This window comes from Haliotis cracherodii, unplaced genomic scaffold (genome assembly GCF_022045235.1).
Source record: "Haliotis cracherodii isolate W230 unplaced genomic scaffold, xgHalCrac1.p SCAF_17, whole genome shotgun sequence".
In the NCBI taxonomy this organism is placed as follows: domain Eukaryota; kingdom Metazoa; phylum Mollusca; class Gastropoda; order Lepetellida; family Haliotidae; genus Haliotis; species Haliotis cracherodii.
The window spans coordinates 2,635,782-2,659,939 of record NW_027266272.1 but is presented as its reverse complement, the minus strand read 5'-3'; the positions used below and the strand labels follow the sequence as shown (position 1 = coordinate 2,659,939).

Here is a 24,158-nt window from a genome sequence, read left to right as displayed (position 1 = left end):
GGGTCTTGTGAACTATGAGCAAGTGGCCTCCCTCAGCGGAATAAACTTATGTACAAGTGTGGGGTCTCTCTAACATAGATCCATGTTCCAAATAACAGGCATATGCAGCCATCGATATGTGCCATGTTAAGTTAATATGCTACAATCAATTAAAAAAAAAATTTAACTTAGATTTCTAATTTTTCTCTTTAGACTAACACATTTTTAAGGTATTTCTGAATTAAGCAAGTAAATTTAAATTAGAATTGTACTTACACCTTCTTTTACATTCAATAAAACCAATTTTGCAATAAAATTAATAAGAAAAAAGTACTAAAATTACATTTGAAAAACTAACAATAACTTTTTGTAATACTGAGGGCAAGCATCACATGAAAAAAGGAAACTGTTGTCTGGCCCAACAGCAAACTTGTCATTAGTTGATCAGTCAGAAGCCACTCCCTTGACAAGGTACATAACTCTAAGCATGAGTCGATGTACAGTGACTTATTAAAACACAAACACTGACTCCGTGGACAGACATTCAAGGCAATATAACACTTCATGTGTTTGCTAAAAGTCAGGGGTCAGTTTTTATTTTGACGAGCAAAACATGTCTTGAAACATCCCAGTTGTCAATACTTCTCATAAATAACTTTGTAAAAAAATGCCTCCAATAAACTAGTGATTAGAAAATATCCCAAACATAGATATAAAACATTCTAATCATTATAAACACCATCCGTAGCCTTGAATATTAACAAGCAGGGATAAATCTGAAATAAAACAAAAAATGTGACACCCGCTATTACTTCTTTTGAGGGGAGGTGGGTTAGCCTAGTAGTTAAAGCATTGACACATCACGCAGAAGACCCGGGTTCGATTCCAAAATATCCAAAAAATAAATTGTCCTAGAAAATGCTTCAAAAAATATTTACGCTTCAGACTTGAAAAAATGAAATTGTCTACGACAAAAAATACATTTTGTCGCAAGATGGTTTGAATTATTTATTTTTTTAGGCTCAGTTTTAATTAAAAACATATCTGGTTTGGCAGCTGTAGCTGATTAAGTATCTAGTCTCTATACAAATTCCTTGACATAAGATCTGATCAGGTAACATATACAGGGAACACCCCATATGGAGACAGATTGTGAAATTGCTACATTGCATGGACAACAGCAACCAATGAGAACATGCGGACACTATAGACTTTAAACCAAACATTGGCTTTGACAAGAACCAGAGGCACAAGAGCAGCACTACAACAACTAGGGACTCAACAGCTAGAACAACCAGAAACCACAGAAAATCTTGCCAATAGGACTTGAGGTCAGAGGTCATATCCACAAACCATAGGTTATGTAAATGGAGCCACAGCATGACCTCTGGAGGTCGGAGATGACATCTGTGTTATAAAGATGACAGACAAGCTGTGCAGTGCAGAAACTCCCTGCGAAGACTGAAGACTGAACATGTGAACGGGAAAAACGAAGGTTTTTAGTTTATTTTGCTTGAGAGGGTCTGGTGATTCTACGAAGATAGCGAAGCGGAGGTGGTACTCATTTGGAGAAGCAGCTGAGATCCAAATGAGCAGCTGACTAGGGAGATATTTTGTAGGATCACGCTCTCAAAGGGGAGGGAACTCAATCAAAGAATGGAGATTTGAAATTTTTAGGACTCGGAATTGGCATAAACATAACCCTATTTTGTCCAATGTTAATTATTTTTGTAATATATTCCCTGTATATATTAATTTGACAGTTGACTATTCTGTTTTACATTTATAAACCAATTCTCACAAAAAACACACGGAAAGATGTTTACAAAGACATTTTCATGAACTTGTAAGCATGGGCAATGTGCTGCTGTCAGTTTGATGAGAAATGTACTTGTGATGTTCAAGAGTTATTACAAAAACAACATTATTTCAACAATTTACGGATCAAATTTAGCATGTGACTTAAGTCAAATTTTACATGGTGCAAATATGTATCCACATTAGGTTTCTTAAGAGATAAAATATATGAAATAACAGTTTGCAAATAATACAAAACTCACTTAAAAGTAAACAAATCTGTTTGCTAGGTTATTACCCTATCTTCCCACATTCTATGCTGTTTGTCTTCAAACTACAGCGTGGCTGGAGAAATTAGAAGTTAATTAATTTACTTGGGTAGAAAACCTGTGACCTATAATCATGGGCGGCAGCGCAAACTTTCTGTCACGCCTCACTTCACCTTTAACAAAGCATGGCATATTTGACACAAATAGTTTTTGACAAATCAAAATACAGCCATGTTGATCCCCACTGGTCTATCTGAACCGACAGCATGCCAATCTTATCTCATCCCCCCTCAAAACATAATCCCCTTTCTTCCTCCTAAACAAACAGCCCTTTGATATGCCTTCCCGGTTCTACTCACTAAGTTCCTTCGAGAACTAGCCTGTGGAGATACCCCAATCACACTCCGTTCAACATTTTGCTTTTCGAACAAGCCTCATAATCATAGTAATCATCAACCACAAGCTTCTTTCTACCTAATCTTTTGAAAACCTGTCCGTAAATGAGAACTCTTTAGGGGTTGTTCGCGCTCCCTCGTCCTGCCTGCCGAGGCTCTGGTCCATTATCATATTCACAGCAGGCTTGTTCAGCTTTCACAACCGTCCTCCACATCGCCCCGCTCCATCGTACCACATCATCCTCGTCAGCAGCAGGAGCTTGTTGCCTTGTTGTCTCCCATTCTGTATGGGGGACTCAAGTACAACAATATTCCAAACAATTTCTTCTTTAGCTCTACAAGTGTCACTATCATTGTGAAGAGGTCTGCATGTTGCATACCTCAGTAAGATTACTCAGTTTTGATCAAATTCTATTTTTCATTTTAGAAATAATAGATGTGGATTTGTCCTACTCGAAAACTATTCACAAAGAAAGTAAATCATCATTGGCTGTGCACATGCAGTGTGTGAGCTGTACTACATGGCTGTGTTGAAGATAAAACCTGTATCGTTCCAGTTGTTGTGTTATGGTATTATTACCTAAGTAACAAGTATAGGCCACTACAGGACTCTTGTGTTTATAGAAATATATCATAGCTGATGATTATTTTATTAAATTGAGAGGTAGGCGGGTATTGTTCCACAGGTAGGCAGGTATTGTTCAAAAAGGTATGAAATGAGTTTAAGCTGAAATGTGTTCGATCGTTTTATTTGTTTTATTCATCTCTGAGACTCGCTGAAACTTGACATGGTGACAATGACAAGATGTCGACTTCAAAGTAGGAAATGAAAACAGCTGTTGAGTCATTTCTGTTGGTTTGTGGGACATTTTACACATCATTCAATCAACATACATGTCTAACTGTGACAATCTCGTCTGTTCAAGATGGGATGAAAGTAAAAAAATTAGAGTTACTATACAATAACCTAATGAAACACAAGATCATTGGTACATTGTTGATAGATCAAGGATAAAAACTGGGGTGAATATGGGTTTGGAATTTTTCGGATCCTGGCAGGCCTAAGGGAAGCAACTCTGCACACTCAGAACACCACATAAACAACCTGCACAACCAACACAATACCACTCACTATATGAGCTGTATGTCACTAGTGGGCAGGGAAGCGTCATATACTTTCAATACTCGTGACACGGCCCCCGAGAGAGTCCCTTTATGAGCATCTCTGGCAGGTTTGACATCAACGTTTTTTACCAAAGCAAAACTTGCTGTCTAAATCTGACAGCTCATCTCTTGTTGTGTTCAGGTATTTGCATTAAACTTTCAATCTGTAATATTTCCCATCATGCTTCGCTGTGTGAATGTTATCACCGTCCAATCAGGCCCTGTGAGGCCTGGCACAACGATTGTATACCTAGCTACCTGTTGTGGACTTTTAAAAAAAAAGCCAGCACCTCCATGCCCGCTCAAGCTTCTGATTTCAAACAAGTCTCCCAATACAAAAGATGACTTATTCCTTAAAGAGGCATCTTAAAGATGCATCTTTCAATAAACATTTCAGACAAACTAACTTTTCCCCCGAAAACACACAATATAGCTTTTGTGAATTCCAAATTGTGTTTTTTATTTGAAATTTTGAAAAGATCGCCAAAAATGGAAGGATTTGTGGAATGAAAGCATGCATTGTTGAAAGTCTAGCCTAGTTCTACTCGATTGTGAAATGTGCCTGTCAGATTTAATGAGAACATCTTGGTTTATTTTAAAAGTTAAATCACGGCATAACTCAAGAGTTATCTTTTTTACAATCTGAAGGAAACACTAAAGCCATAATACAAAATTATTTCCATACATAAAAATTAACACACATCATAAATGCCCTGAAAACATTCATCCTTAATTGACAATTATGTGAAGTTGTTAAAAAGCATTTGTTACTTTGAAACAGTTTCCTGGAAAGTATTAGCAATTCCAGCTGGGATATCTCATGTTATATTTTTGCCAGCACCAAATTTCATATCGGAAGAAACAACCTCCACAAATAGGATCATACTTCGTATAGTTGACATTATGCCAAGATTAAGGTTGAAAAAAAAACAGCATAAAAACGCTCGATGTTTTTTCACCATCGATATTCAATGAATTCTTAAACAACAAACACTGCCATGTTGTATCAAGCTCACACACCTCCCAAGTATGCCTCATGTTCAAGAATCTCTGCATGCCCCGAATAAACAAACCAAATTTTATTACAAAGCTGCCAATTATAACTTGAAAAAGGCAAATATCTTATTCCATGTTTCAACATGATCTTGTCAGGGGCACTCCCAAAAACTAAATTATGGCGTCATCCGATTCTGCTTATCAAAATTTTAAAACCCTGGACCAATAAGGTTCAAGCTTTTTCTTGCTCTTTTTCAAATGTTTTGACATTCGACAACAGCTTCAGAAACCTATAGTCAAGACTTGGATGATATAATTGGTAATGGCCGCACTCTGACAAATGTTCCGTCTAGATTTCTAAGAAAACCAGATATGAAAACCTTCCCACCTTCCCTTGGAGAACTCTTCAGCTTGAAGGAGCATACAGCCCATCTTCCTGTCTACCCATAATTCAAAGCACCTATTTGCATAAACAAATGCCACTTAAGAGAGAGTATACCCCCCACCTGTCTAAATTCTGAGGCCCTCAGTCTAAATTTTGAAGCATTGTATGTAAATAGCTATGCTGAGTTCTTGGTGGTGGGGTAGACTCAGTAAACAGTCTATTCTGAATGATTAGGACGTAGCAAATATGTCTGCCTGTTCCATGGGGCTGCCAGCTCAGTGGCTCGTACAATCAACCTGTGTATTTATCAGTCTCCCAGCAACGTTCTTCACTCTTCCACACAAGCTTTACTTAATTGTTGCCAAATTTCAACAACTTCTTCTCGGAGTAAATGCGATCACGGCCCTGTTGTAGTCAAATTTGAATAGAACATTGTTCAAATGTTGCATGGTAACATTCAGTCGCTGTTGCATGAACCCGATTAAATTCCTGTGCTGGACATATTTGGAGAAATCTTGTTCAAATCTTCAAATTCTCAACCAGGTCAGTGGTGTCGAGAATCGGTCTGTGTGTCCTTCATTGTATTTGGCAAGCAGTAATACAATATGTCATTTTACGCGATCGTTGATGCACCATCCTGTGTCATATTGGATGCTCATTGACAAAACCGAACACACACACGTCCTACGGAGACTCAATTATTGCACTACCCTGTAAGATTCTGTATGTCACCTAAAATAGTCACTGCCTACCTTGAAACGAAAATAGTAAATATTTGTCCGAAGTATCCTATGTATTCTCATACAAGAGAATTATTTTTAACACTTCGCCCCTCACACGTGACGGTTCTTGTTTCATAGGTTTTATTTCTTCTGTAGCTTTTAACACGGTTTGCACAGCTCACTGCTTTACAAAAGGCGATGACATTTTGACGTAAACTTGTTGAAGTGATTGTTGTACCCATATATATTAGCTGTGTACTTGGACATAAAGTAGTATTTTGTGAGCTCCTCCTGTGAGGTATCGAATCCAAGTGTTTTTCTGGATGTTTCTGTTCTGGCTTTAACAACTAGGTCGGGAATCAAACCCATGCCTTTGGTATGACACTCAATGCTCTTGAACTACTAGGTCGGAAATCAAACCCATGCCTTTGGTATGGCTCCCAGTGCTCTTGAACTACTAGGTCGGAAATCAAACCCATGCCTTTGGTATGGCTCCCAATGCTCTTGAACTACTAGGTCGGAAATCAAACCCATGCCTTTGGTATGACACCCAATGCTCTTGAACTACTAGATCTGGAATCAAACCCATACATTTGGTATGGCTCCCAATGCTCTTGAACTACTAGGTCGGGAATCAAACCCATGCCTTTGGTATGGCTCCCAATGCTCTTGAACTACTAGGTCGGGAATCAAACCCATGCCTTTGGTATGACACTCAATGCTCTTGAACTACTAGATCGGGAATCAAACCCAAGCCTTTGGTATGGCTCCCAATGCTCTTGAACTACTAGGTCGGTAATCAAACCCATGCCTTTGGTATGACACCCAATGCTCTTGAACTACTAGATCGGGAATCAAACCCATGCCTTTGGTATGGCTCCCAATGCTCTTGAACTACTAGGTCGGAAATCAAACCCATGCCTTTAGTATGACACCCAATGCTCTTGAACTACTAGATCTGGAATCAAACCCATACATTTGGTATGGCTCCCAATGCTCTTGAACTAAGAGGTTGGGAATCAAACCCAAGCCTTTGGTATGGCTCCCAATGCTCTTGAACTACTAGGACGGGAATCAAACCCATGCCTTTGGAATGGCACCCAATGCTCTTGAACTACTAGGTCGGGAATCAAACCCATGCCTTTGGTATGACACTCAATGCTCTTGAACTACTAGATCGGGAATCAAACCCAAGCCTTTGGTATGGCTCCCAATGCTCTTGAACTAAGAGGTCGGGAATCAAACCCATGCCTTTGGTATGGCTCCGAATGCTCTTGAACTACTAGATCGGAAATCAAACCCATGCCTTTGGTATGGCTCCCAATGCTCTTGAACTAAGAGGTCGGGAATCAAACCCATGCCTTTGGTATGACACTCAATGCTCTTGAACTACTAGGTCGGGAATCAAACCCATGCCTTTGGTATGACACTCAATGCTCTTGAACTACTAGGTCGGAAATCAAACCCATGCCTTTGGTATGGCTCCCAATGCTCTTGAACTACTAGGTCGGAAATCAAACCCATGCCTTTGGTATGGCTCCCAATGCTCTTGAACTACTAGGTCGGGAATCAAACCCATGCCTTTGGTATGGCTCCCAATGCTCTTGAACTACTAGGTCGGAAATCAAACCCATGCCTTTAGTATGACACCCAATGCTCTTGAACTACTAGGTCGGGAATCAAACCCATGCCTTTGAAATGGCACCCAATGCTCTTGAACTACTAGGTCGGGAATCAAACCCAAGCCTTTGGTATGACACCCAATGCTCTTGAACTACTAGATCGGGAATCAAACCCAAGCCTTTGGTATGGCTCCCAATGCTCTTGAACTAAGAGGCCGGGAATCAAACCCATGCCTTTGGTATGGCACCCAATGCTCTTGAACTAAGATGTCGGGAATCAAACCCAAGCCTTTGGTATGGCTCCCAATGCTCTTGAACTAAGAGGCCGGGAATCAAACCCATGCCTTTGGTATGGCACCCAATGCTCTTGAACTAAGAGGTCGGGAATCAAACCCATGCCTTTGGTATGGCACCCAGTGCTCTTGAACTACTAGGTCAGGAATCAAACCCATGCCTTTGGTATGACACCCAATGCTCTTGAACTTCTCAGCACAACCCCCTTCAGTCATTCAAGAGTAGATAACACAAATACGTGTTTCACACATATACCAATGTCGGGAATCAAACCTGGATCTCCTCCAAGACAAGCAAACAATATACCCGCTTGGCTAATCATCCAACAGAAATGACAAAGTATTTACAGGAAATTTACTGCTTCATAAACGTCAAGTTTTCCTGCATGTGAAATCACATCTCATTTCTATTATACTTTCCTATCATGCAATCGCATCTCATTTCTTTTATATTTCCCATGATGCAGTGTTGCACTCACCCTTTGACATGTCTGCTTGCAAGCGGAGGTCATCGCGAGGTCACAACAAGGTCGTCCCGACCACTGTTCCAGTTGCCGCATCACTGAAAAAATAATAAAAAACATAAAAAACTTGAAATATATAAAAGCGGAAATGCTCACTAATTACGGCTGGGACATGATGCTGCATATATCCCTGTGTATTATTTCTCCAGTTATTTTACACACCACAGGTGTTGAAAATTGAATTCTGTACTGCTCTCATATCGTCAACGAGAGTACTGGCTCCCACTAATTAACAATATAATAACAAGTGATTTATCGCCCCAACTTGAAACTCATTAATACCCACACATTCTGAAGATATACCAAACATTTATTCCTAAATTATCTGCCGGCAGGATCGTTATGAACTGAAAGTACCGTAATCTAAATCCATGGAATTATCTTTCTTACGGCAAGCAATCATCAACATCATAATACCACACTTAATGTGCCTGAAAAAATATTGCATACTAACAAGGAGGTATATCCGAAAATAATTTGATACACATGTCTGCTCAGCTGCAACTTCACGTTCAAGTTACAACTTAATCCCCCTTATATCCAAATCCATTACGTTGAGGATACTGACGTCTCGACCCTAAACACTGACCCAGACAACTCCACCTCACATTATTATATATAACTTAAAAAAATAAATTGTTTTTTTCCACTTCCCTTTAATTAGGATCCTAACGTTTGCAACATAAATCATGTGAACCAAATCACTACTATTGTATTTTTTAATTAACATAGTTGTTCTAACCAGCATTTCTTTATTCATCATAATTATCTTCCATATTCAGAAGTCAAAAGTAACAAGAAAGGTTTAAATTTGGCAGACTGGAATTGTTCCTCGTACTTGTCTTACATATGCATAACATATGCCTTACAGTCATATCACCAGTATCTTATATCTATGGTGGAGCTTGTACAAGCAAAACCACCATAACGCCATGTAATGGCACCAGCATGGATCACGCTGTAAGGAGCAGGACTGGCTTCATCACCGGAGCACCTTGCTGTGTACCAAGCCAAGAGCCAGCCACCTTGTAGCCAGTTTTATGACGCTAGTATCTACTTCATAGCACACAAAATCTAATGAGCTATACCCTGTCTCCAAGCGGTGGTTAAACCATACAAAGACCTTCTGAACATAGCGTGTAGTGCATCCTAGGGCAATCACTGAGCAGAACCAATCCCTTCATGCCTCACTGACTTCGTATCGTACAACCCACTGACTCCCATAGCTGTGCCCGCAAGCTCCGATTGAATACGGGATCCACATCTTTATTACATATCTGTCAATTACCCAGTTTCCCTCTCCAAACTTCATGTTGCTTTCTCCGGCTACTAAATCATCAACTTTATTGAAAACCTGTTCCTGTAAAAATGGCGTTTTGTTCGCAAATTGTAATGGGGCCTGTTGTTATTTTATTGAATGTTTAAAAATACCTTTTCTTATATTATTGCTGTTTCTGAGTACCTGATCTCAGTTGGGTTCACTTGAATAACTTTATACATATACAATAATCCATTCCCTAATCTTGTTTTATTAACCCTGTAACCTTCATCAAATTGATGCTTTTATTGCCTTTGTAGTACTGCTTCTAAGATGGGTTGAATGTCAGCTTGAGATTGTAATATCTGGGTAAGAATGTAGGCCTTCAGCAACCTATGTTGTCGTAAAAGGCGACTAAAAGGTAGTCAGGATTAGTGACTGCATCATATCCCAGTTGCGTGGAATGATGCTGATGATATTTATCACTACATTGTCTGTCCCAGAGTTGATTATTTACAAACCGCCTGCATATAGCTGGAATATTGCTAAGTGTGGTGTTAAACAAATAAGCAAAGAGTCTGTAATGGACGTTTGAGATGAGTGGTGTATATATACAGTCACTTCACCGAAACTACAAGCAGGGATGTTGACTGGTGTGTAGCGGTCTTATACAACCCTTTGTCTATACAATGTGTACTGTACAATGTGTACTATACAATGTGTACTGTACAATGTGTACTATACAATGTGTATATACAATGTGTAATATACAATGTGTAACATACAATGTGTAATATACAATGTGTAATATACAATGTGTAACATACAATATGTAATATACAATGTGTAACATTACTATCACAGGTGGATGTAGTTTAAGTATTTGGTACAGAACGGTATTTTTTATTTTGACAGACATAAGGATATTAATATAACTAAAAAAGTCGAATTATTTCAACTAATCACAAAAATATCTTTTCCAAGATAACATAAATTTCTAATAACAAAATTCTGTTCATCTCTTAATAATCTTAAACAAAACATGAAATATTTCTTGCACTGTGCTGCAACACCCTTCTGTTACTCTTTCTATCCTCAGTTAATCTTTGTTTCTGTCACTCTTTTTATCCTTTCTGTCACTCTTTCTATCCCGTTACTCTCTTGCTATTTTTCTGTCACTCTCTTTCTATCCTCTCTGTCACTCTCTTTTTATCCTGTTACTCTCTTTCTATCTTTCTCTCGGTCACTCTTTTTTATCCTTTCTGTTACTCTCTATCCTTTTCTCTGTCACTCTTTTTATCCTCTCTGTTACTTTCTTTCTATCCTTCTCTATGTTACTCCTTCTATCCTTTTCTCACTCATTTCATATTGTACATGGTAACAGCAGCAGCAGCAACAGCAGCAACAGCAACAGCAGCAGCAGAACCCAAACCTGCTGATCACAATCTAATTACCTAAATTGAAAACTTTCCACCAATGAAATTATTATTTGTAATATGATTGTGTCAGCTGAGCTAAACAAAGATTCCCCTTTGATGTCCCTAGGGAGTTTGTGCTAGGAGTTAGACATGACAATTTTATACGTTTTCATAACAATTTATAACGATTTTCTCTGTCAATTGTCAAATCATTTCCCAGTTTATGCTTTGACTGCCTGTTAAAACTGATTACGTCCAAGCTCTCATGAACGGAGTGTCATATTTCAGGCTTTGCCCAGTCATTATAACATTGATGCTGTGGTTAGTTTGTAAAACTGAATAATAACTCACGTATTAACCAACTCATATAGAGAATAACAGTGTATTCACCCCAGTCACCAAAAAACACAAATAATCATTAAATCAACAAATAAAAACTACCTCACCTCAACATAAAACAAAGAAGTAATAAAAATACAAGAGTCAAAATAATTTCTAAAATATTTAGAGATCAATTTCCATACAAAAAAATCAGTATGAAACAGCTTCATGTTAGGAATGGCAATGTGGTTTATGAATTATCAAACCTTGCTAATACTTGGATAACAGTAATTATAAGTTATACATTTCAACCTCAGCCTAACTTTCTCTCTGATAGCCTCTCATTTCAGTCAAGAGCACCGCGCACCTCTAGCTGACAGGCTTATCGTTAGCGTGTAACAATCGTTAAGTATCTCGTCAATTATCACTGATTGATGGCAATGACAGTATATAGGACTACCTCAGGGCACGGCCATGGGCCAAATGGGAGGAAATTCATTAGCATCAGATTAATATCTAGATAACTAAGCTGACAAACAGTATCTGAATTGATACAAATCACGGCTTTTAATGTCTGCATCTGACAGGAAAAAATTAGTATGAATAATATGATTGTAAATAACACATTTTTGCAAGAAATATTCTAACTTGGAAAATATGTCATTAATATCGTTCTTTGTATGACAGCGAAGAGTGTTGAGGATGCCTGGGCCCAGGTGTGTAGTTCTTCCCCCTGGCACCACTTCCATCACCCTGCTCACTTCCCAAACCTTGATCACCTCTCCCCTACCCAATAACCACCCCCTTCCCAAACCTAGACCTCACCCCAACCCCCCACCCCCGCTCCAAACCCCTCCCCAATCCAACCATATCACCTATTCCGCACCCCCTTTCCAAAACCTTGATCACCATGCCTCCTCCCCACCTTCCCTTCCCCTCCCCCCCCATCCTTATCCCCTAGTCACCACCCCTTCCCAATACCGTGATCACCTACCCCCCACTCCTGACCTTACCACTACCCTATCTCCCTTGATTCAATATCCTTATCTCAATTACAATATTGATTTATATTGATCAATTATCTAACAAACTATAAAATAAATTGAAAAGTTTTTTTCAAAATTTGCATAATATAATTTTTTAATCAATTTGCACATAAGAATTTATAATACCTTGTAATGTAACCAAGCATTCCCTGTGATATGAAACATTCATCCCAGCTGTGTGATATGAAACATTTATCCCAGCTGTGTGATATGAAACATTCATCCCAGCTGTGTGATATGAAACATTCATCCCAGCTGTGTGATATGAAACATTCATCCCCGCTGTGTGATATGAAACATTCATCCCAGCTGTGTGATATGAAACATTCATTCCCGCTATGTGATATGAAACATTCATCCCCGCTGTGTGATATGAAACATTCATCCCAGCTGTGTGATATGAAACATTCATCTCAGCTGTGTGATATGAAACATTCATCCAAGCTGTTTTACATCATGAATGATTACATCCTGAAAACACAAAATAACAAGCGTTGTCACACCACATATTTCTAACATGTTCCCAAACTACATTACACTAATTCTCTAAATGAATATTGTAGCTAGTAACATTTCCCTTACAACTGATGACAATAAATCTAATGGTACCATTTCCCTTACACCTGATTACAATAAAACTAATGGAGAGGAATCCTGGTTTTTTTGGAACTCGGTTGAACCTCCTCGTTTATGGCCTGTTACACAGACGGAAGCCTCTTTTGCAAATTATACAAATCGTCTGTGAAACTCAAACTTTATAACAAAAATCAATTCTTACAGTAATAAAGGCTGCAGTAAGATGGCGTGCATCCATGTTGGGAGGCTGCAGAACTGTACTGAGTGTCCTGCTCATAAAGTAATAAATGTTTCACGTTCATTAATACTACAATATTCGTGGACATTTTGTGTGACCTGACTCAGCTCGTCACGAAGTACAGCGTTCCTCATTCTCATACACTCTACTGACATTTCAAATAATTTCAAATAAACACCTGTCCTTTCTAATTTGTTTTTTCACACCCCTGACATTTTCACTGTTAAAGGGCAGAGCAGGCAATTTAAGATTAGCATTATTGGAGATCAAACAGGGAACAAATACATAAAATATCTCTGCCTAGAATTGATATCTATAATTATCAAACACATATATTTACACAGAGCTACCTCGCCTTCCATTACCTTGATCACCCCTAACCCCCATCAAACTCTTCCCTCCCCACCCCACCCCACCCCCATCAAGCTCCTCACCCCAACTCCCCACCCACTGTCAAACTCCTCCCTCCTCACCCCCCACATCAAACTCCTCCCTCCCCACCCACCCCCTATCAAACTCCCCCTTCCCCACCCCACCTTATCAAACTCCCCTTACCCACCCCTATCAAACTCCTCCCTCCCTACCCAACCCATCCCCTATCAAACTCCTCCCCCCTATCAAACTCCTCACTCCCCATCCCTTATCAAACTCCTCCCTCCCCACCCCCTATCAAACTCTTCAGTCCCCAACTCCCACCCCTATCAAACTCCCCCCACCCACCCTTATCAAACTCCTCCCTCCCCACCCCACACCCCTATCAAACTCCCTCCACCCACCCCTATCAAACACCTCCCTCCCCACCCCCCCACATCAAATTCCTTCATCCCCAAACCACCCATATCAAACTCCACCCTCTTATTAAATTCCTCCCTCCCCACCCCTGATCATCATTCCCAACCCCAGACACATGGCACACAAAAGATAGCTGTATTTATTTATAATGTAAAATAAAAAATTAGTACATGCAGATATTATTTCTAAATTTCAAATTACTTATCTTAATATTAATTAAAAAAAAATATATATATTTTGGTTAAAACATAGCCAAAAACAAAATTCTTGTTTCATTTATTCACACCTTGCCCATATCGTCGTCACAGTTTACGCCTTTCTCAAATTGTTCGCAAAAAAAGTGAAAAAATAATACAAACCAGAATCTAGAATCAAAACGTCTTTGGAATAAAATTCTGAAAGCCCGTGAAGGGTCAATTACCTTAAAAGGAAGATCGCATTTGTTACTCAGATCAAAGGCATGAATACTTTTCTTGTATAATCATAGATAATTGCAACTAAATTGTATCCCGCTTCTGTGGGATCTTAATTTGCCATTCCTTTTTTGTCAAAAGCAGACCCAGTATAGCCCAATTTTCTTAGGGTTGTGTGCATTCTTCATAGCTCATGTTTGATCTGAGGTCGAAGATTACAAACACGCTTAATGCCATCTGCATCTCCCGATACCCACAACCTAATTTATATTTGCCAAATGTGTCAAAATCCACGTCCGTCCTATGATAGTCCATATTAGTTCACGATCCCCGTTCATGCCGTGTAGGCTCTGTGTCGGTGTACGGAAAATCACCGTGATTGCCTTTTTTCTTGCGCAAACCTTTTCTGACTGAGGTCGGATGTGGCAGGATATCTTACCAAGATTTATTACCAGGATCCTAGTGAACGGCAACAATTGTATGTTCTGGGGTGAAATCCCTCCGATCACATGACAATCACCACCTCTGATTACCTACTCCCGAAACAGGGAATAATCTCGTCAAGGGTTATCGTCAGTGTTAAAACCCCATACCTGATAATAACCTACAATTTGTACAAAGATGAGCGCCCTGCGTCTCACAGAAGCGCTGGACTGTAAAAATTGTTCTCACTCTTCCTGATGTAAGCGTGTAGGAGGCCACAGTGCTGTCAATCCTCAGTAAACAGAGTTGTGTGGGGGATAGTATTAGTGCGTTTGTCCCGTTAGCAGAGGTGGATAAGGCAAACAGGACTCTGCGCATACACAGGGTCAGTGTATGGAGCCTGCTGCTCCACCCACAGCTTGCATTTAACACGACACCGGCGCCCTTACACAAACACGGCTTTGCAATGTCACATGACTGCCTTGCCATGGCAGGCTGTCCTCAAGCAGAAGCTGGTTTGTGAGATCGACTGCAGGAATTTTAACGAACCTTTTTGCGTGTCTGCTCCAAAAAAGTTAGCAAATGTTGAAAACAAACACAAATAATCGGTACAGTGGCGTAAGATCGTGTAGTTTTGTACACGATGACATCCCTGTGTCAACACCAAACATTTCAATTCGACTTGGCGAAGGGTTGACGGTGGGCGGACACTGATGTGACACATTAATTAATCCTCATCCACAGGTGAAGCGAAAACTAGATTCAGGATTCAAACTGTCAAATCCTAGCTTTGATAAAGGTTTTGGTTTGGTTTGTTGTTTAACGCCACACTCGGCAATATTCCAGCTGTATGGCGGTGGTCTATAAATAATCGAGTCTGGTCCACACAATCCAGTGATTAATATCATGAGCATCGATCCACGTAATTGGGATACGATGACATGCATCAACCAAGTCAGCGAGCCTGATCACCCGATCCCTTTGGTCGCCTCTTACAACAAGCATAGTCACCTTTTACGACAAGCATTGGTTGCTGAAGACCTATTCTACCCCGAATCTATACGGATCCAAATGATTGTCCCTCATGGAATCGTGGGTAGAATACTTCCCCAGACCCCATGTATGTCACCCCACCCTACCCCAACCTTCAGGAATCATGGGTAGATTGGTTACATTCTCTGATGTTTGCGAGACCAATGTTCGATCACTTTACAAGACAACAGTGTGTTTCTCTGAAAGGACATGCACAATTCTTATACTTATTTCACAACCCATTTGTTTCTCAACATCCACCATATCAAGCACACAATTTTTCTTCATTGTAAAATTTGAGGCACGAAAGTATTTTATTCTACTATTTTCTTCAATAATTTTTCAAAAGAAATCCAGACTGTCCCCAAGAATACCAAATGGCGTTGTCCATACTGACAATGCTGTAAATCTGACTGCACACAACAAGGATGAACTTCTCAACTTGTAGCCAAGGCCCTTGTGTTTCTACCTGGAGAAGGTCAGCCATTGGAAAGTGCTGGCCGATATCCCCCTACCTCCTTATCAGAGAATGTCAATGACGATGGCAGTAAAACCTCTACACACAGAATATAAAAAATAAATAAACACAAACTAACAAGTACATTTCTGTACAATCTAGGATCCGGTATATTTCTTTGGTTAAAGATGCATGCTTACACTCCAAATGAGGGTTGACAAGTTGGCAACAATCATCTCAACTACAGTGTACTTTATTCAATATGGATGCTAGTTGGTTAATATGACATCAATCTCTTCTCATAGTCTCTGATTTTCTCAGTCTTGGTAAAACTCATTAAAGTCAACAATGGGGAGAAACTTTTGAGCCAAGATCTGATAATATTTGGCAGAATGTTGAAAAAAGTGGGCAAGTTCTAAGGGAACAATGCCATGAATGGTTCCAAGAAAATAAAAAAAGGTGGGATTTTTCTAGTTATTACATCTCAACAGTTGATGTTGTGTAACCCGGGGGCTCACACAATGCCTGCCACCGTTATTTGCTGCAGTCACAGAGGGCGCTGGTGCTTTCCCGCACAAGCCGTTGGGTACGAACACATGTCCTCCAACATCTCATTTCTGTAGAGAGGTAAAGAATCCAAGTCAAGTAGAATGGCATTGTGGGATTACAGTCAGAATATCAGAAAACCATGGCAACAGCAATGCTGCTAAAATCTGATTTGGAAATATTAATTATTCTTCTTTCATTATTTCACAAAGACATCTTCCTTCTATGTGATTAGATGTTTTAGATTTATGATTTTTTAAAAATATCTGTGAATGAATAATTTACAGTTCACAGAAGCATCCTCAGTGTCAAGATGGGAAATTGAATATAGTAATATGAAATCATGGGCTGGCACGATAACTAAGGGGGCTGTGGGGTAGCCAAGTGGTTAAAGGGTTCACTCATCATACAAAAGTCCTGGGTTCAATTCCCACCTGTTTACAATGTGTAAAACCCATTTATGGTATTCTCAAACCATGATATTGCTGGAATATTGCTAAAAGTGGTGTAAAACAATACTCACTCACTCACTATAGAAACTGAGAAAGAATAACAATTCATATTTTCATTTTGAATCAATGTTTGTTTGTTGTTTAATGCCACATTTTGCAATATTCCAGCTAAATGATGGTGGTCTGTAAAGAGTGTGGACCAGACAATCCAGTGATTGACATGAGCATCGATATACGCAATTGGGATACAATGACTGGAATCAGGTCAGTCAGCCTGACCACCGATCCTGAAAGTCACCTCTTGCAACAAGCATGGGTTGCTGTAGACCAATTCTAACCCTGATCGTCACAGGTCTATTACATCGATTACAATCCCAATGAAGTAATTTGTTGCAAAACCAACACACTAAGCCCACCCATGTAGAGGTTGATGACAAAAAAAACAAAGGTATCAAATTGTAAATTCTGTAAAACATGCACAACCATACGTGACAAAGTTTCTTTGGCATCAAAAGCAACCCTACTTTCACTAATTTCTCAATTTATTTATTTTAGTGAAAGTGGAGTGAGTGTGTGAGTACATTCTCAATTGTGACCATGCTAAGATAATTGATTGGCATGTTCAGCCATAACTCTGTTGCAACCGACTTCTTGAGGCGATCATCAAAGCAGTTTATTTCAAATTAAGCTGATTTTGTTCCATGGACTTGAGATGAGTTTTTCTAACAATCTCCTCAGCTACACATAGCCCCAAGTATGTGAAAATACAGACATGTGCAGTAACGAACAGGAAGCACATCCCATGAAACATAATGACTACTAGCAACGTCTCGGAAACGACTTCGCAAATGTCCCAACACAATATGATAGTCGACTGCCTTGTACAAATTCAGCAACTCCCGAACTACATTATGTGTATATGATTCAGTCACATTATAACCGGACCAGAGCTTAGCATAAATTACCTAGAATCACATCGCAATAACCGAACACTTCAGTCGCAAACTTTTCACCCCTAGTTTGTCCAAACAAAAAAATATAAAAATTTATGAATTGACCTTTTTTGCGCCATATGGCATTAGCAGGATGCTGCTGCAGGGTTTTCGTGAGAAAACACTTGGGAATGATCACAACGGTAAAGCAAGATTTTTCAATCAATTTTTATCCAACAAGCTACCTCGTAATATGGGATTAGAAACGGTTCACCTAGTACGTTTCTTTTTCCCATCACTACAGGATATGAATGTCTGGAAGCACTAATCACACTGACAACTACAAACTGCACGTTTGAATTTAATCTGATGTTATTGCCGTCAGAACGGACGTACATCAATTACAAGACAATTACACTGGTAAATTATACACACAGGTACTTGTTTTATGAACAAGTGTAGGCCCATGGTCCATTATAAAGGCAGTAATGTTTTATATCTAACATAAAGGACATAAAGGACTTTCAGCGTGAAAGAGATTTTCACGAATGAGTGCCTAATCATCTTTCCTAAATGTACAAAAGGACAAAAGATTTCTGTTAGTGATTATGACGAAGGAAGTAGGAGACTTTGAAAACTTGCACTGGTTTAGTCAGAGTTAACATCAGTGCTAATCCACTGAAGCTATCCGATGATTTATGAAAACATCGCAATCAAAGAGAGGTGATCTAGCACAACAACTTTCAGTTTAGAGTCATTTTCCACATATTTTGCCCATTTCTTCTTTTCTATTCAACCCTGTTCAAGCATGGCGATGTCACACACAGGTTACTGCTGGCTTTCTCCTCGCTGATGCTACTTTCCACATGACAAGTTTTATGGCATGCTACAATTGCGGTATTATATGCCTCCATTCAAGGTTTTATTCATAGTTCACTGTGTAACATGGTATTCAGTTTACACGTCATTAAATCTCTAAAATATCCGCTTATATCCGTAACATTGCCTTCTAGTCCCGTCCCGTCCCGATGCCCCGTAACTTAATACTTGAAGAGCTGAGACCACTGTTTTCACTCTCCTACCGAAAAACTTGCCCCTATCCCTCACAATCTCTCTGGGAGATATTTCTAGGCAATTTCACTTTCTTACACGCACAATGTTCGCCATGTTTCACTTGTTCTGATATTACTTTCCACATGACTAATTTGATCAACAATTACCAGATGCAGGATTAAACTGTAAGCATATTCTGCATGCTCCACTGATAACAATTTCCCTGCAATTTCAATCTGTCTTGATTACTTTGCCTGTCATATCACATTATATTCCCGGCTTTTTCCACATGATCAACTTCATCATACATGCATATTCCCATTTTCCTAGCCATCAAATCTTGGCCTCTGAGCCCATCATGTGACTGCATCATTTATCAAAGCTATTTTCCTCTCAACTGCTTCCAATGTGCGAACCCTTTTGCAGCTTCACTTGTACATGTGCAGCAGAGCGTAGACGCCGGAGACTATGAGTGCTAGCGCATCCATGTGCATGTTTCGCTCATGCAAGTGCTCAGCTGTATTTTCCTTAAATCGACCATGACATTTAACAGCATATCCGAGGTCCTGTTATTTATTTGTACGAATATCAGCACAACTTGTGTTATAAAATTATTAGCTCTTATTGCCTAATAATGCTACACCTGGGACTCATTGTTGTACAGTTTTCAATATTAGAGTATTGCAATATTCTCCTGAGAACTCATCCGGAATCACAATGATGAAGCTTTGGGAGAAAAAAGAGATAATTTCGTCAATCTCATCATCATTGCATCAAGCGATATGACCGACAGAACCATTGTCATGACTGCCATTAATCGAATTCAGTTTTATCACCAAACTAATAACATCTGTCATCAAAATGTACACTACATATTTCATCTCACTACGAACATATCAATCGTTACAACCATCACCATGCCCGCCTCCATGGTCTAATGGATGAGTGAGTGAGTGAGTGAGTGAGTGAGTATGGTTTTACGCCGCTTTTAGCAATATTCCAGCAATATCACAGCGGGGGACACCAGAAATGGGCTTCACATATTGTACCCATGCCGGGAATCGAACCCGGGTCTTCGGCGTGACGAGCGACCGTTTTAACAACTAGGCTACCTGACTGCCCCGTCTAATGGATGAAGCGTCTGCCCTTGGAAGTCAGATAGGTGGTTCGATCCTTTTCTGCACCATACCAAAGACGTTAAAAGATAGTATGTCTTGTTACACCGCCTGGCTTTGGTATAAAGGGGCTAAAAGAAGGATCTGTCAACTCAGAGTTTGAATAGTGTGTCTGAGTGGGGTATTCATGTTAAATTGCAGCAAGGTATCTCAGTGGGCTAGCACTATAAAATCAGTTCATACTATTACAAGCAGCCACACGCACAAGCATACACATCACAAAGTGCAAAAACCTTGAACACGACGTTAAAACCCATTTCACCTCGCCTCACAGCTGTCACTATCATCTAATTTTCACCATCATTTCCATTATTGGTTTTTTATTAAAAAAATGAACAGGTGAAATAATGTGTTGAGTCCAAAACAAATTGTAAGGTTCTTCCGGTCAGAAAAATAAATTGCATGTTTTGAAACGCTGACTGAAATACAATACCTAAATACCATCAATTTCGAGAGATTTTAAATACAGTAAACTATGTCCATAACGAACACGCTTATAATGATAATGATATAACAAACTTATTTTTCAGTCCCGGACATTTGTTGTAATTATGTTGTACATATGCTTATAACGAACTACGGTTATTATGAACTACAATTAGAGGTCCCTTTGAGTTCGTTATAACCGTAGTCTACTGTACATACACACTGATGCACAGAGCAAGAACAACATCTATGATCACACGACTGGTCAGATTTAGCCCCAAAACACATTTGAAACAGACCTCTCCAGCATCAAAATACCACCTACATCCTACAAATACCACAAGACATGAACCTGATTAAATACGGTACAGATCTGACCCTTGAAGCAAGGAAACAACGCGTAGCGATCACCCCTGAACACCTAACCTTTATAAGTCACACCATCACATGACTCCAACAACCGGCCAATCAGATTCAAGCAGCAATGCGTCAAAGTGTGGGAGTGTGCAATGTCTTAAATACGGCAGTCAGCAATTTTTTTACAAAATATTAATACAGAATTATAAACTTAGAATGAAGTGAAATTACAACGAGCCTGCACCCATGTCAAAGCAACAAGCATTATAAGAGGAAGTTCCCACCCGGGTCTAATACGTCCATAGCTTAATTTGTTTTCCCTGCTAGCTGGCTGCCATAAGGTTTCAGCCAATCTGAAAATATGGCACATATATGCTTTTAATACATCGTGTCAGCCCACCGCCTTGACGAAATGAAATCCAGATTTGCAAATAAATCCTGCTATTTTGTTGATTGTTCAGGCAGTTTTTTAGCATTCGGCGAAATACAAGGTGAATTCCATACTGCCAGCTGTTTGTTTGTGCTTGAACTTGGAAAATAAACACTCTAATCAAAACTTCTCCTGTTTCTCAGCTCTGGTAGATATGAAAAACATGCATTGTGCAAAAAGCAAGTTTTTTGACAGATGTGAGGTAAACTGGGTGTAATATGTGAGGCTATTATCCATGGCGCACGGCCTGGACTGACGGGAGAATACATGCTGCTTATCGGAGCAGCCAGAAACTTACATTTCATATAACACATTTCAGATTACCTAGGCTACATCCAGGCATTTCTACAGTACAGCAACTCAATACCTAACTTCTACCTAAAGTCTTACATTAAATGCTTTCAAATTGATCAAGTTCTTCTCGACGTTTAGTTCGGCCTGAAATTAACTTTCCATGGTCATACAAAAAAGAAATGATTATCCTGAGATTACATATCCAAATTCTGAAATTGTAAATCAAAACCTGTCTGAAATATACGAAAGTTGCACATTTCATGTGTTAGAACAAAAAGTTATTAAATCTGAAGTTTCAATAACTGTTATAGAGAAGGCTAAATAACACCTATGCAATTTATACATAGAAAACATAAGCCCTGATATTTTCGGTCATTTTTACTCAGTTACAATTTGTAGCAAAATGGAAACATCAAGAACTTGCCAAGAATTATAGCCCTCAAATGCTACAAGTCAACCAGGATCAATGCTCATGATGTCAATCTGGTCCAGAGGCGATTATTTACAGACCGCCATCACATTTGTTGCGGCGTTAAAAAACAAACCAACAAATACAATCATTGGATTTTAACTTGTCCTTGGGACAATTTAGTTGTCTCAGGCCAGCAGACTAGCGTGAATTTCGAAGGCTGTATAGGTAGAGCCAATTTGTCACATGCATGAATCACTGCCAGTGTTTCAGTACAAATGGTGTTTATAATGAAATCAACTGCCACGTCTTTGAATGAGTGAGTGAGTTGGGTTTAACGCCGCTCTGAACAGTATTCCAGTTATATCACGGCATGTCAGCTTAATGTGGGAGGAAAGCCCGAAGTGATGCAGGTCTCAGACATTAACCACTTTGGTGAAACTCACGAGCAGGGGTATGGTGCTGACAAACCTAGAACCATAATCAGGCCAACAGGGAATCAAACCTACAATCATAGGTTTCTAATGTGCCAAGGGTGTTTAAAGACAACTGGAGGAATGGTAAAACCATGTAACTAGTATTCAAGGAAGTTATCTAGTTCCTGTCATAGACCAGTGAGTTGTGTCAGGTCCTAATAGATTACCTGTACCCAACCACTGCAATAACAAACAAACGCAATCCAATCTTGAAGTCTGTTAAGGTAGAAACATACATGCCTACGAAAATAGCTAGCCAAGAACGAACCTACTGTACAGATCACTTGAGAATGACAGACAGAAAAAACCTTGCACCATCACTGGAGGGAGGAATTCAAGCAAGTAGGCATATGTTTTACAGTAGGTCGCCTATTATTGGGGTGATAATTTCAAAATTGGTTGTTAGCAGCGACAAAAGTGTTCCATTATGATGCAAATGTCAAGAGGATTTTGAACGGAGGTTATTTGACAGGTGTAAAACGTCACATAGTTGCTTCAGCCAATTTTCAGATGGGGAAAGTGTGTTGCTGAACGAGGAATCGAAAAAACAAAGAAAATAGGGTTTGGGACCCCCCATGCTGTTCAGCTGTATGGCAGATCATCCGACATAGTCAGCAAAACAGCACTACACATCCGCTAGGCTTCAACCTTCACACCTGGCCAAGACGTTAATTACCAATTAACAATTGCATGAAATGATGAACAAATCTCTCTCAGATCAAGATGTTTCAATAGTTTCGGGGTTTAATATCCCCGCAGCTGGTGAAACCTTTAATTACCAATTAACAGCTGTGTAAAAAATGAACAAATCTGAGGGTCTTTCAAAAAAGATGTCTGATTGCTCTTCAAACACCTGATAGACCTACATACAGTCGTCTCTTAGCTGTGAGTAAAAACGTCACATCAGCAGTTGCGCAAACATGTAGTCACCTAATCATAGCTTCATTCCTAAGTCTTTGCTGCATTTGTAAAATATTGTCGACGCAACATAAACGTTAACTCACATACTTATCCTGAAAACTGTCATACATACCTCTCACAACAATAAAACAAGAAAAAAATTAACTTTCAAAACGCAATTTTGAATAAGAATTCTTTGGCAATATCTACTTAAAGAATTAACACTAAAAAAATCTAACAAGGAAGATAAAAATGGCAATTATCTTGCATGTTTATTGCATATTTTTTTACATCGTAGTGGAATAAGTTTGCCAACTGATACCCCTCGGTGCTAGTTCTGGTTTCCATGGAGATTGACAAGTTGGGTGATGTTGGTGATTGTTTTTCTAACAAGTGAAAATTCTCTACATAGCATCAGGGACTACCAGCCTCAGCTGATCATGAACCAAGACCTGCCTCCCAGGGGGAAGGGTAAACTCAGATATATAATCCACCACTTATATTCTTGTCATTGATTCAGACCTGTTAGTTAAATTCAAATTTTGAACCTGATCGGACATTAAACATTTGAATGTCACTTTGCATGCT

At 39.4% G+C, this 24,158-nt stretch overlaps 1 protein-coding gene across 1 annotated transcript in view; it reads right to left on the bottom strand.

Moving 5' to 3' along the window:
• The window catches only part of LOC139464828 (reversion-inducing cysteine-rich protein with Kazal motifs-like), a 105,805-nt gene that overhangs the window by 41,282 nt on the left and 40,365 nt on the right, over positions 1-24,158 (bottom strand). The window contains exon 5 of the mRNA XM_071246352.1: positions 8,102-8,184. Within this exon, the coding sequence (XP_071102453.1) occupies positions 8,102-8,184 (83 nt within the window). The remainder of the gene's footprint in view (positions 1-8,101; positions 8,185-24,158) is intronic.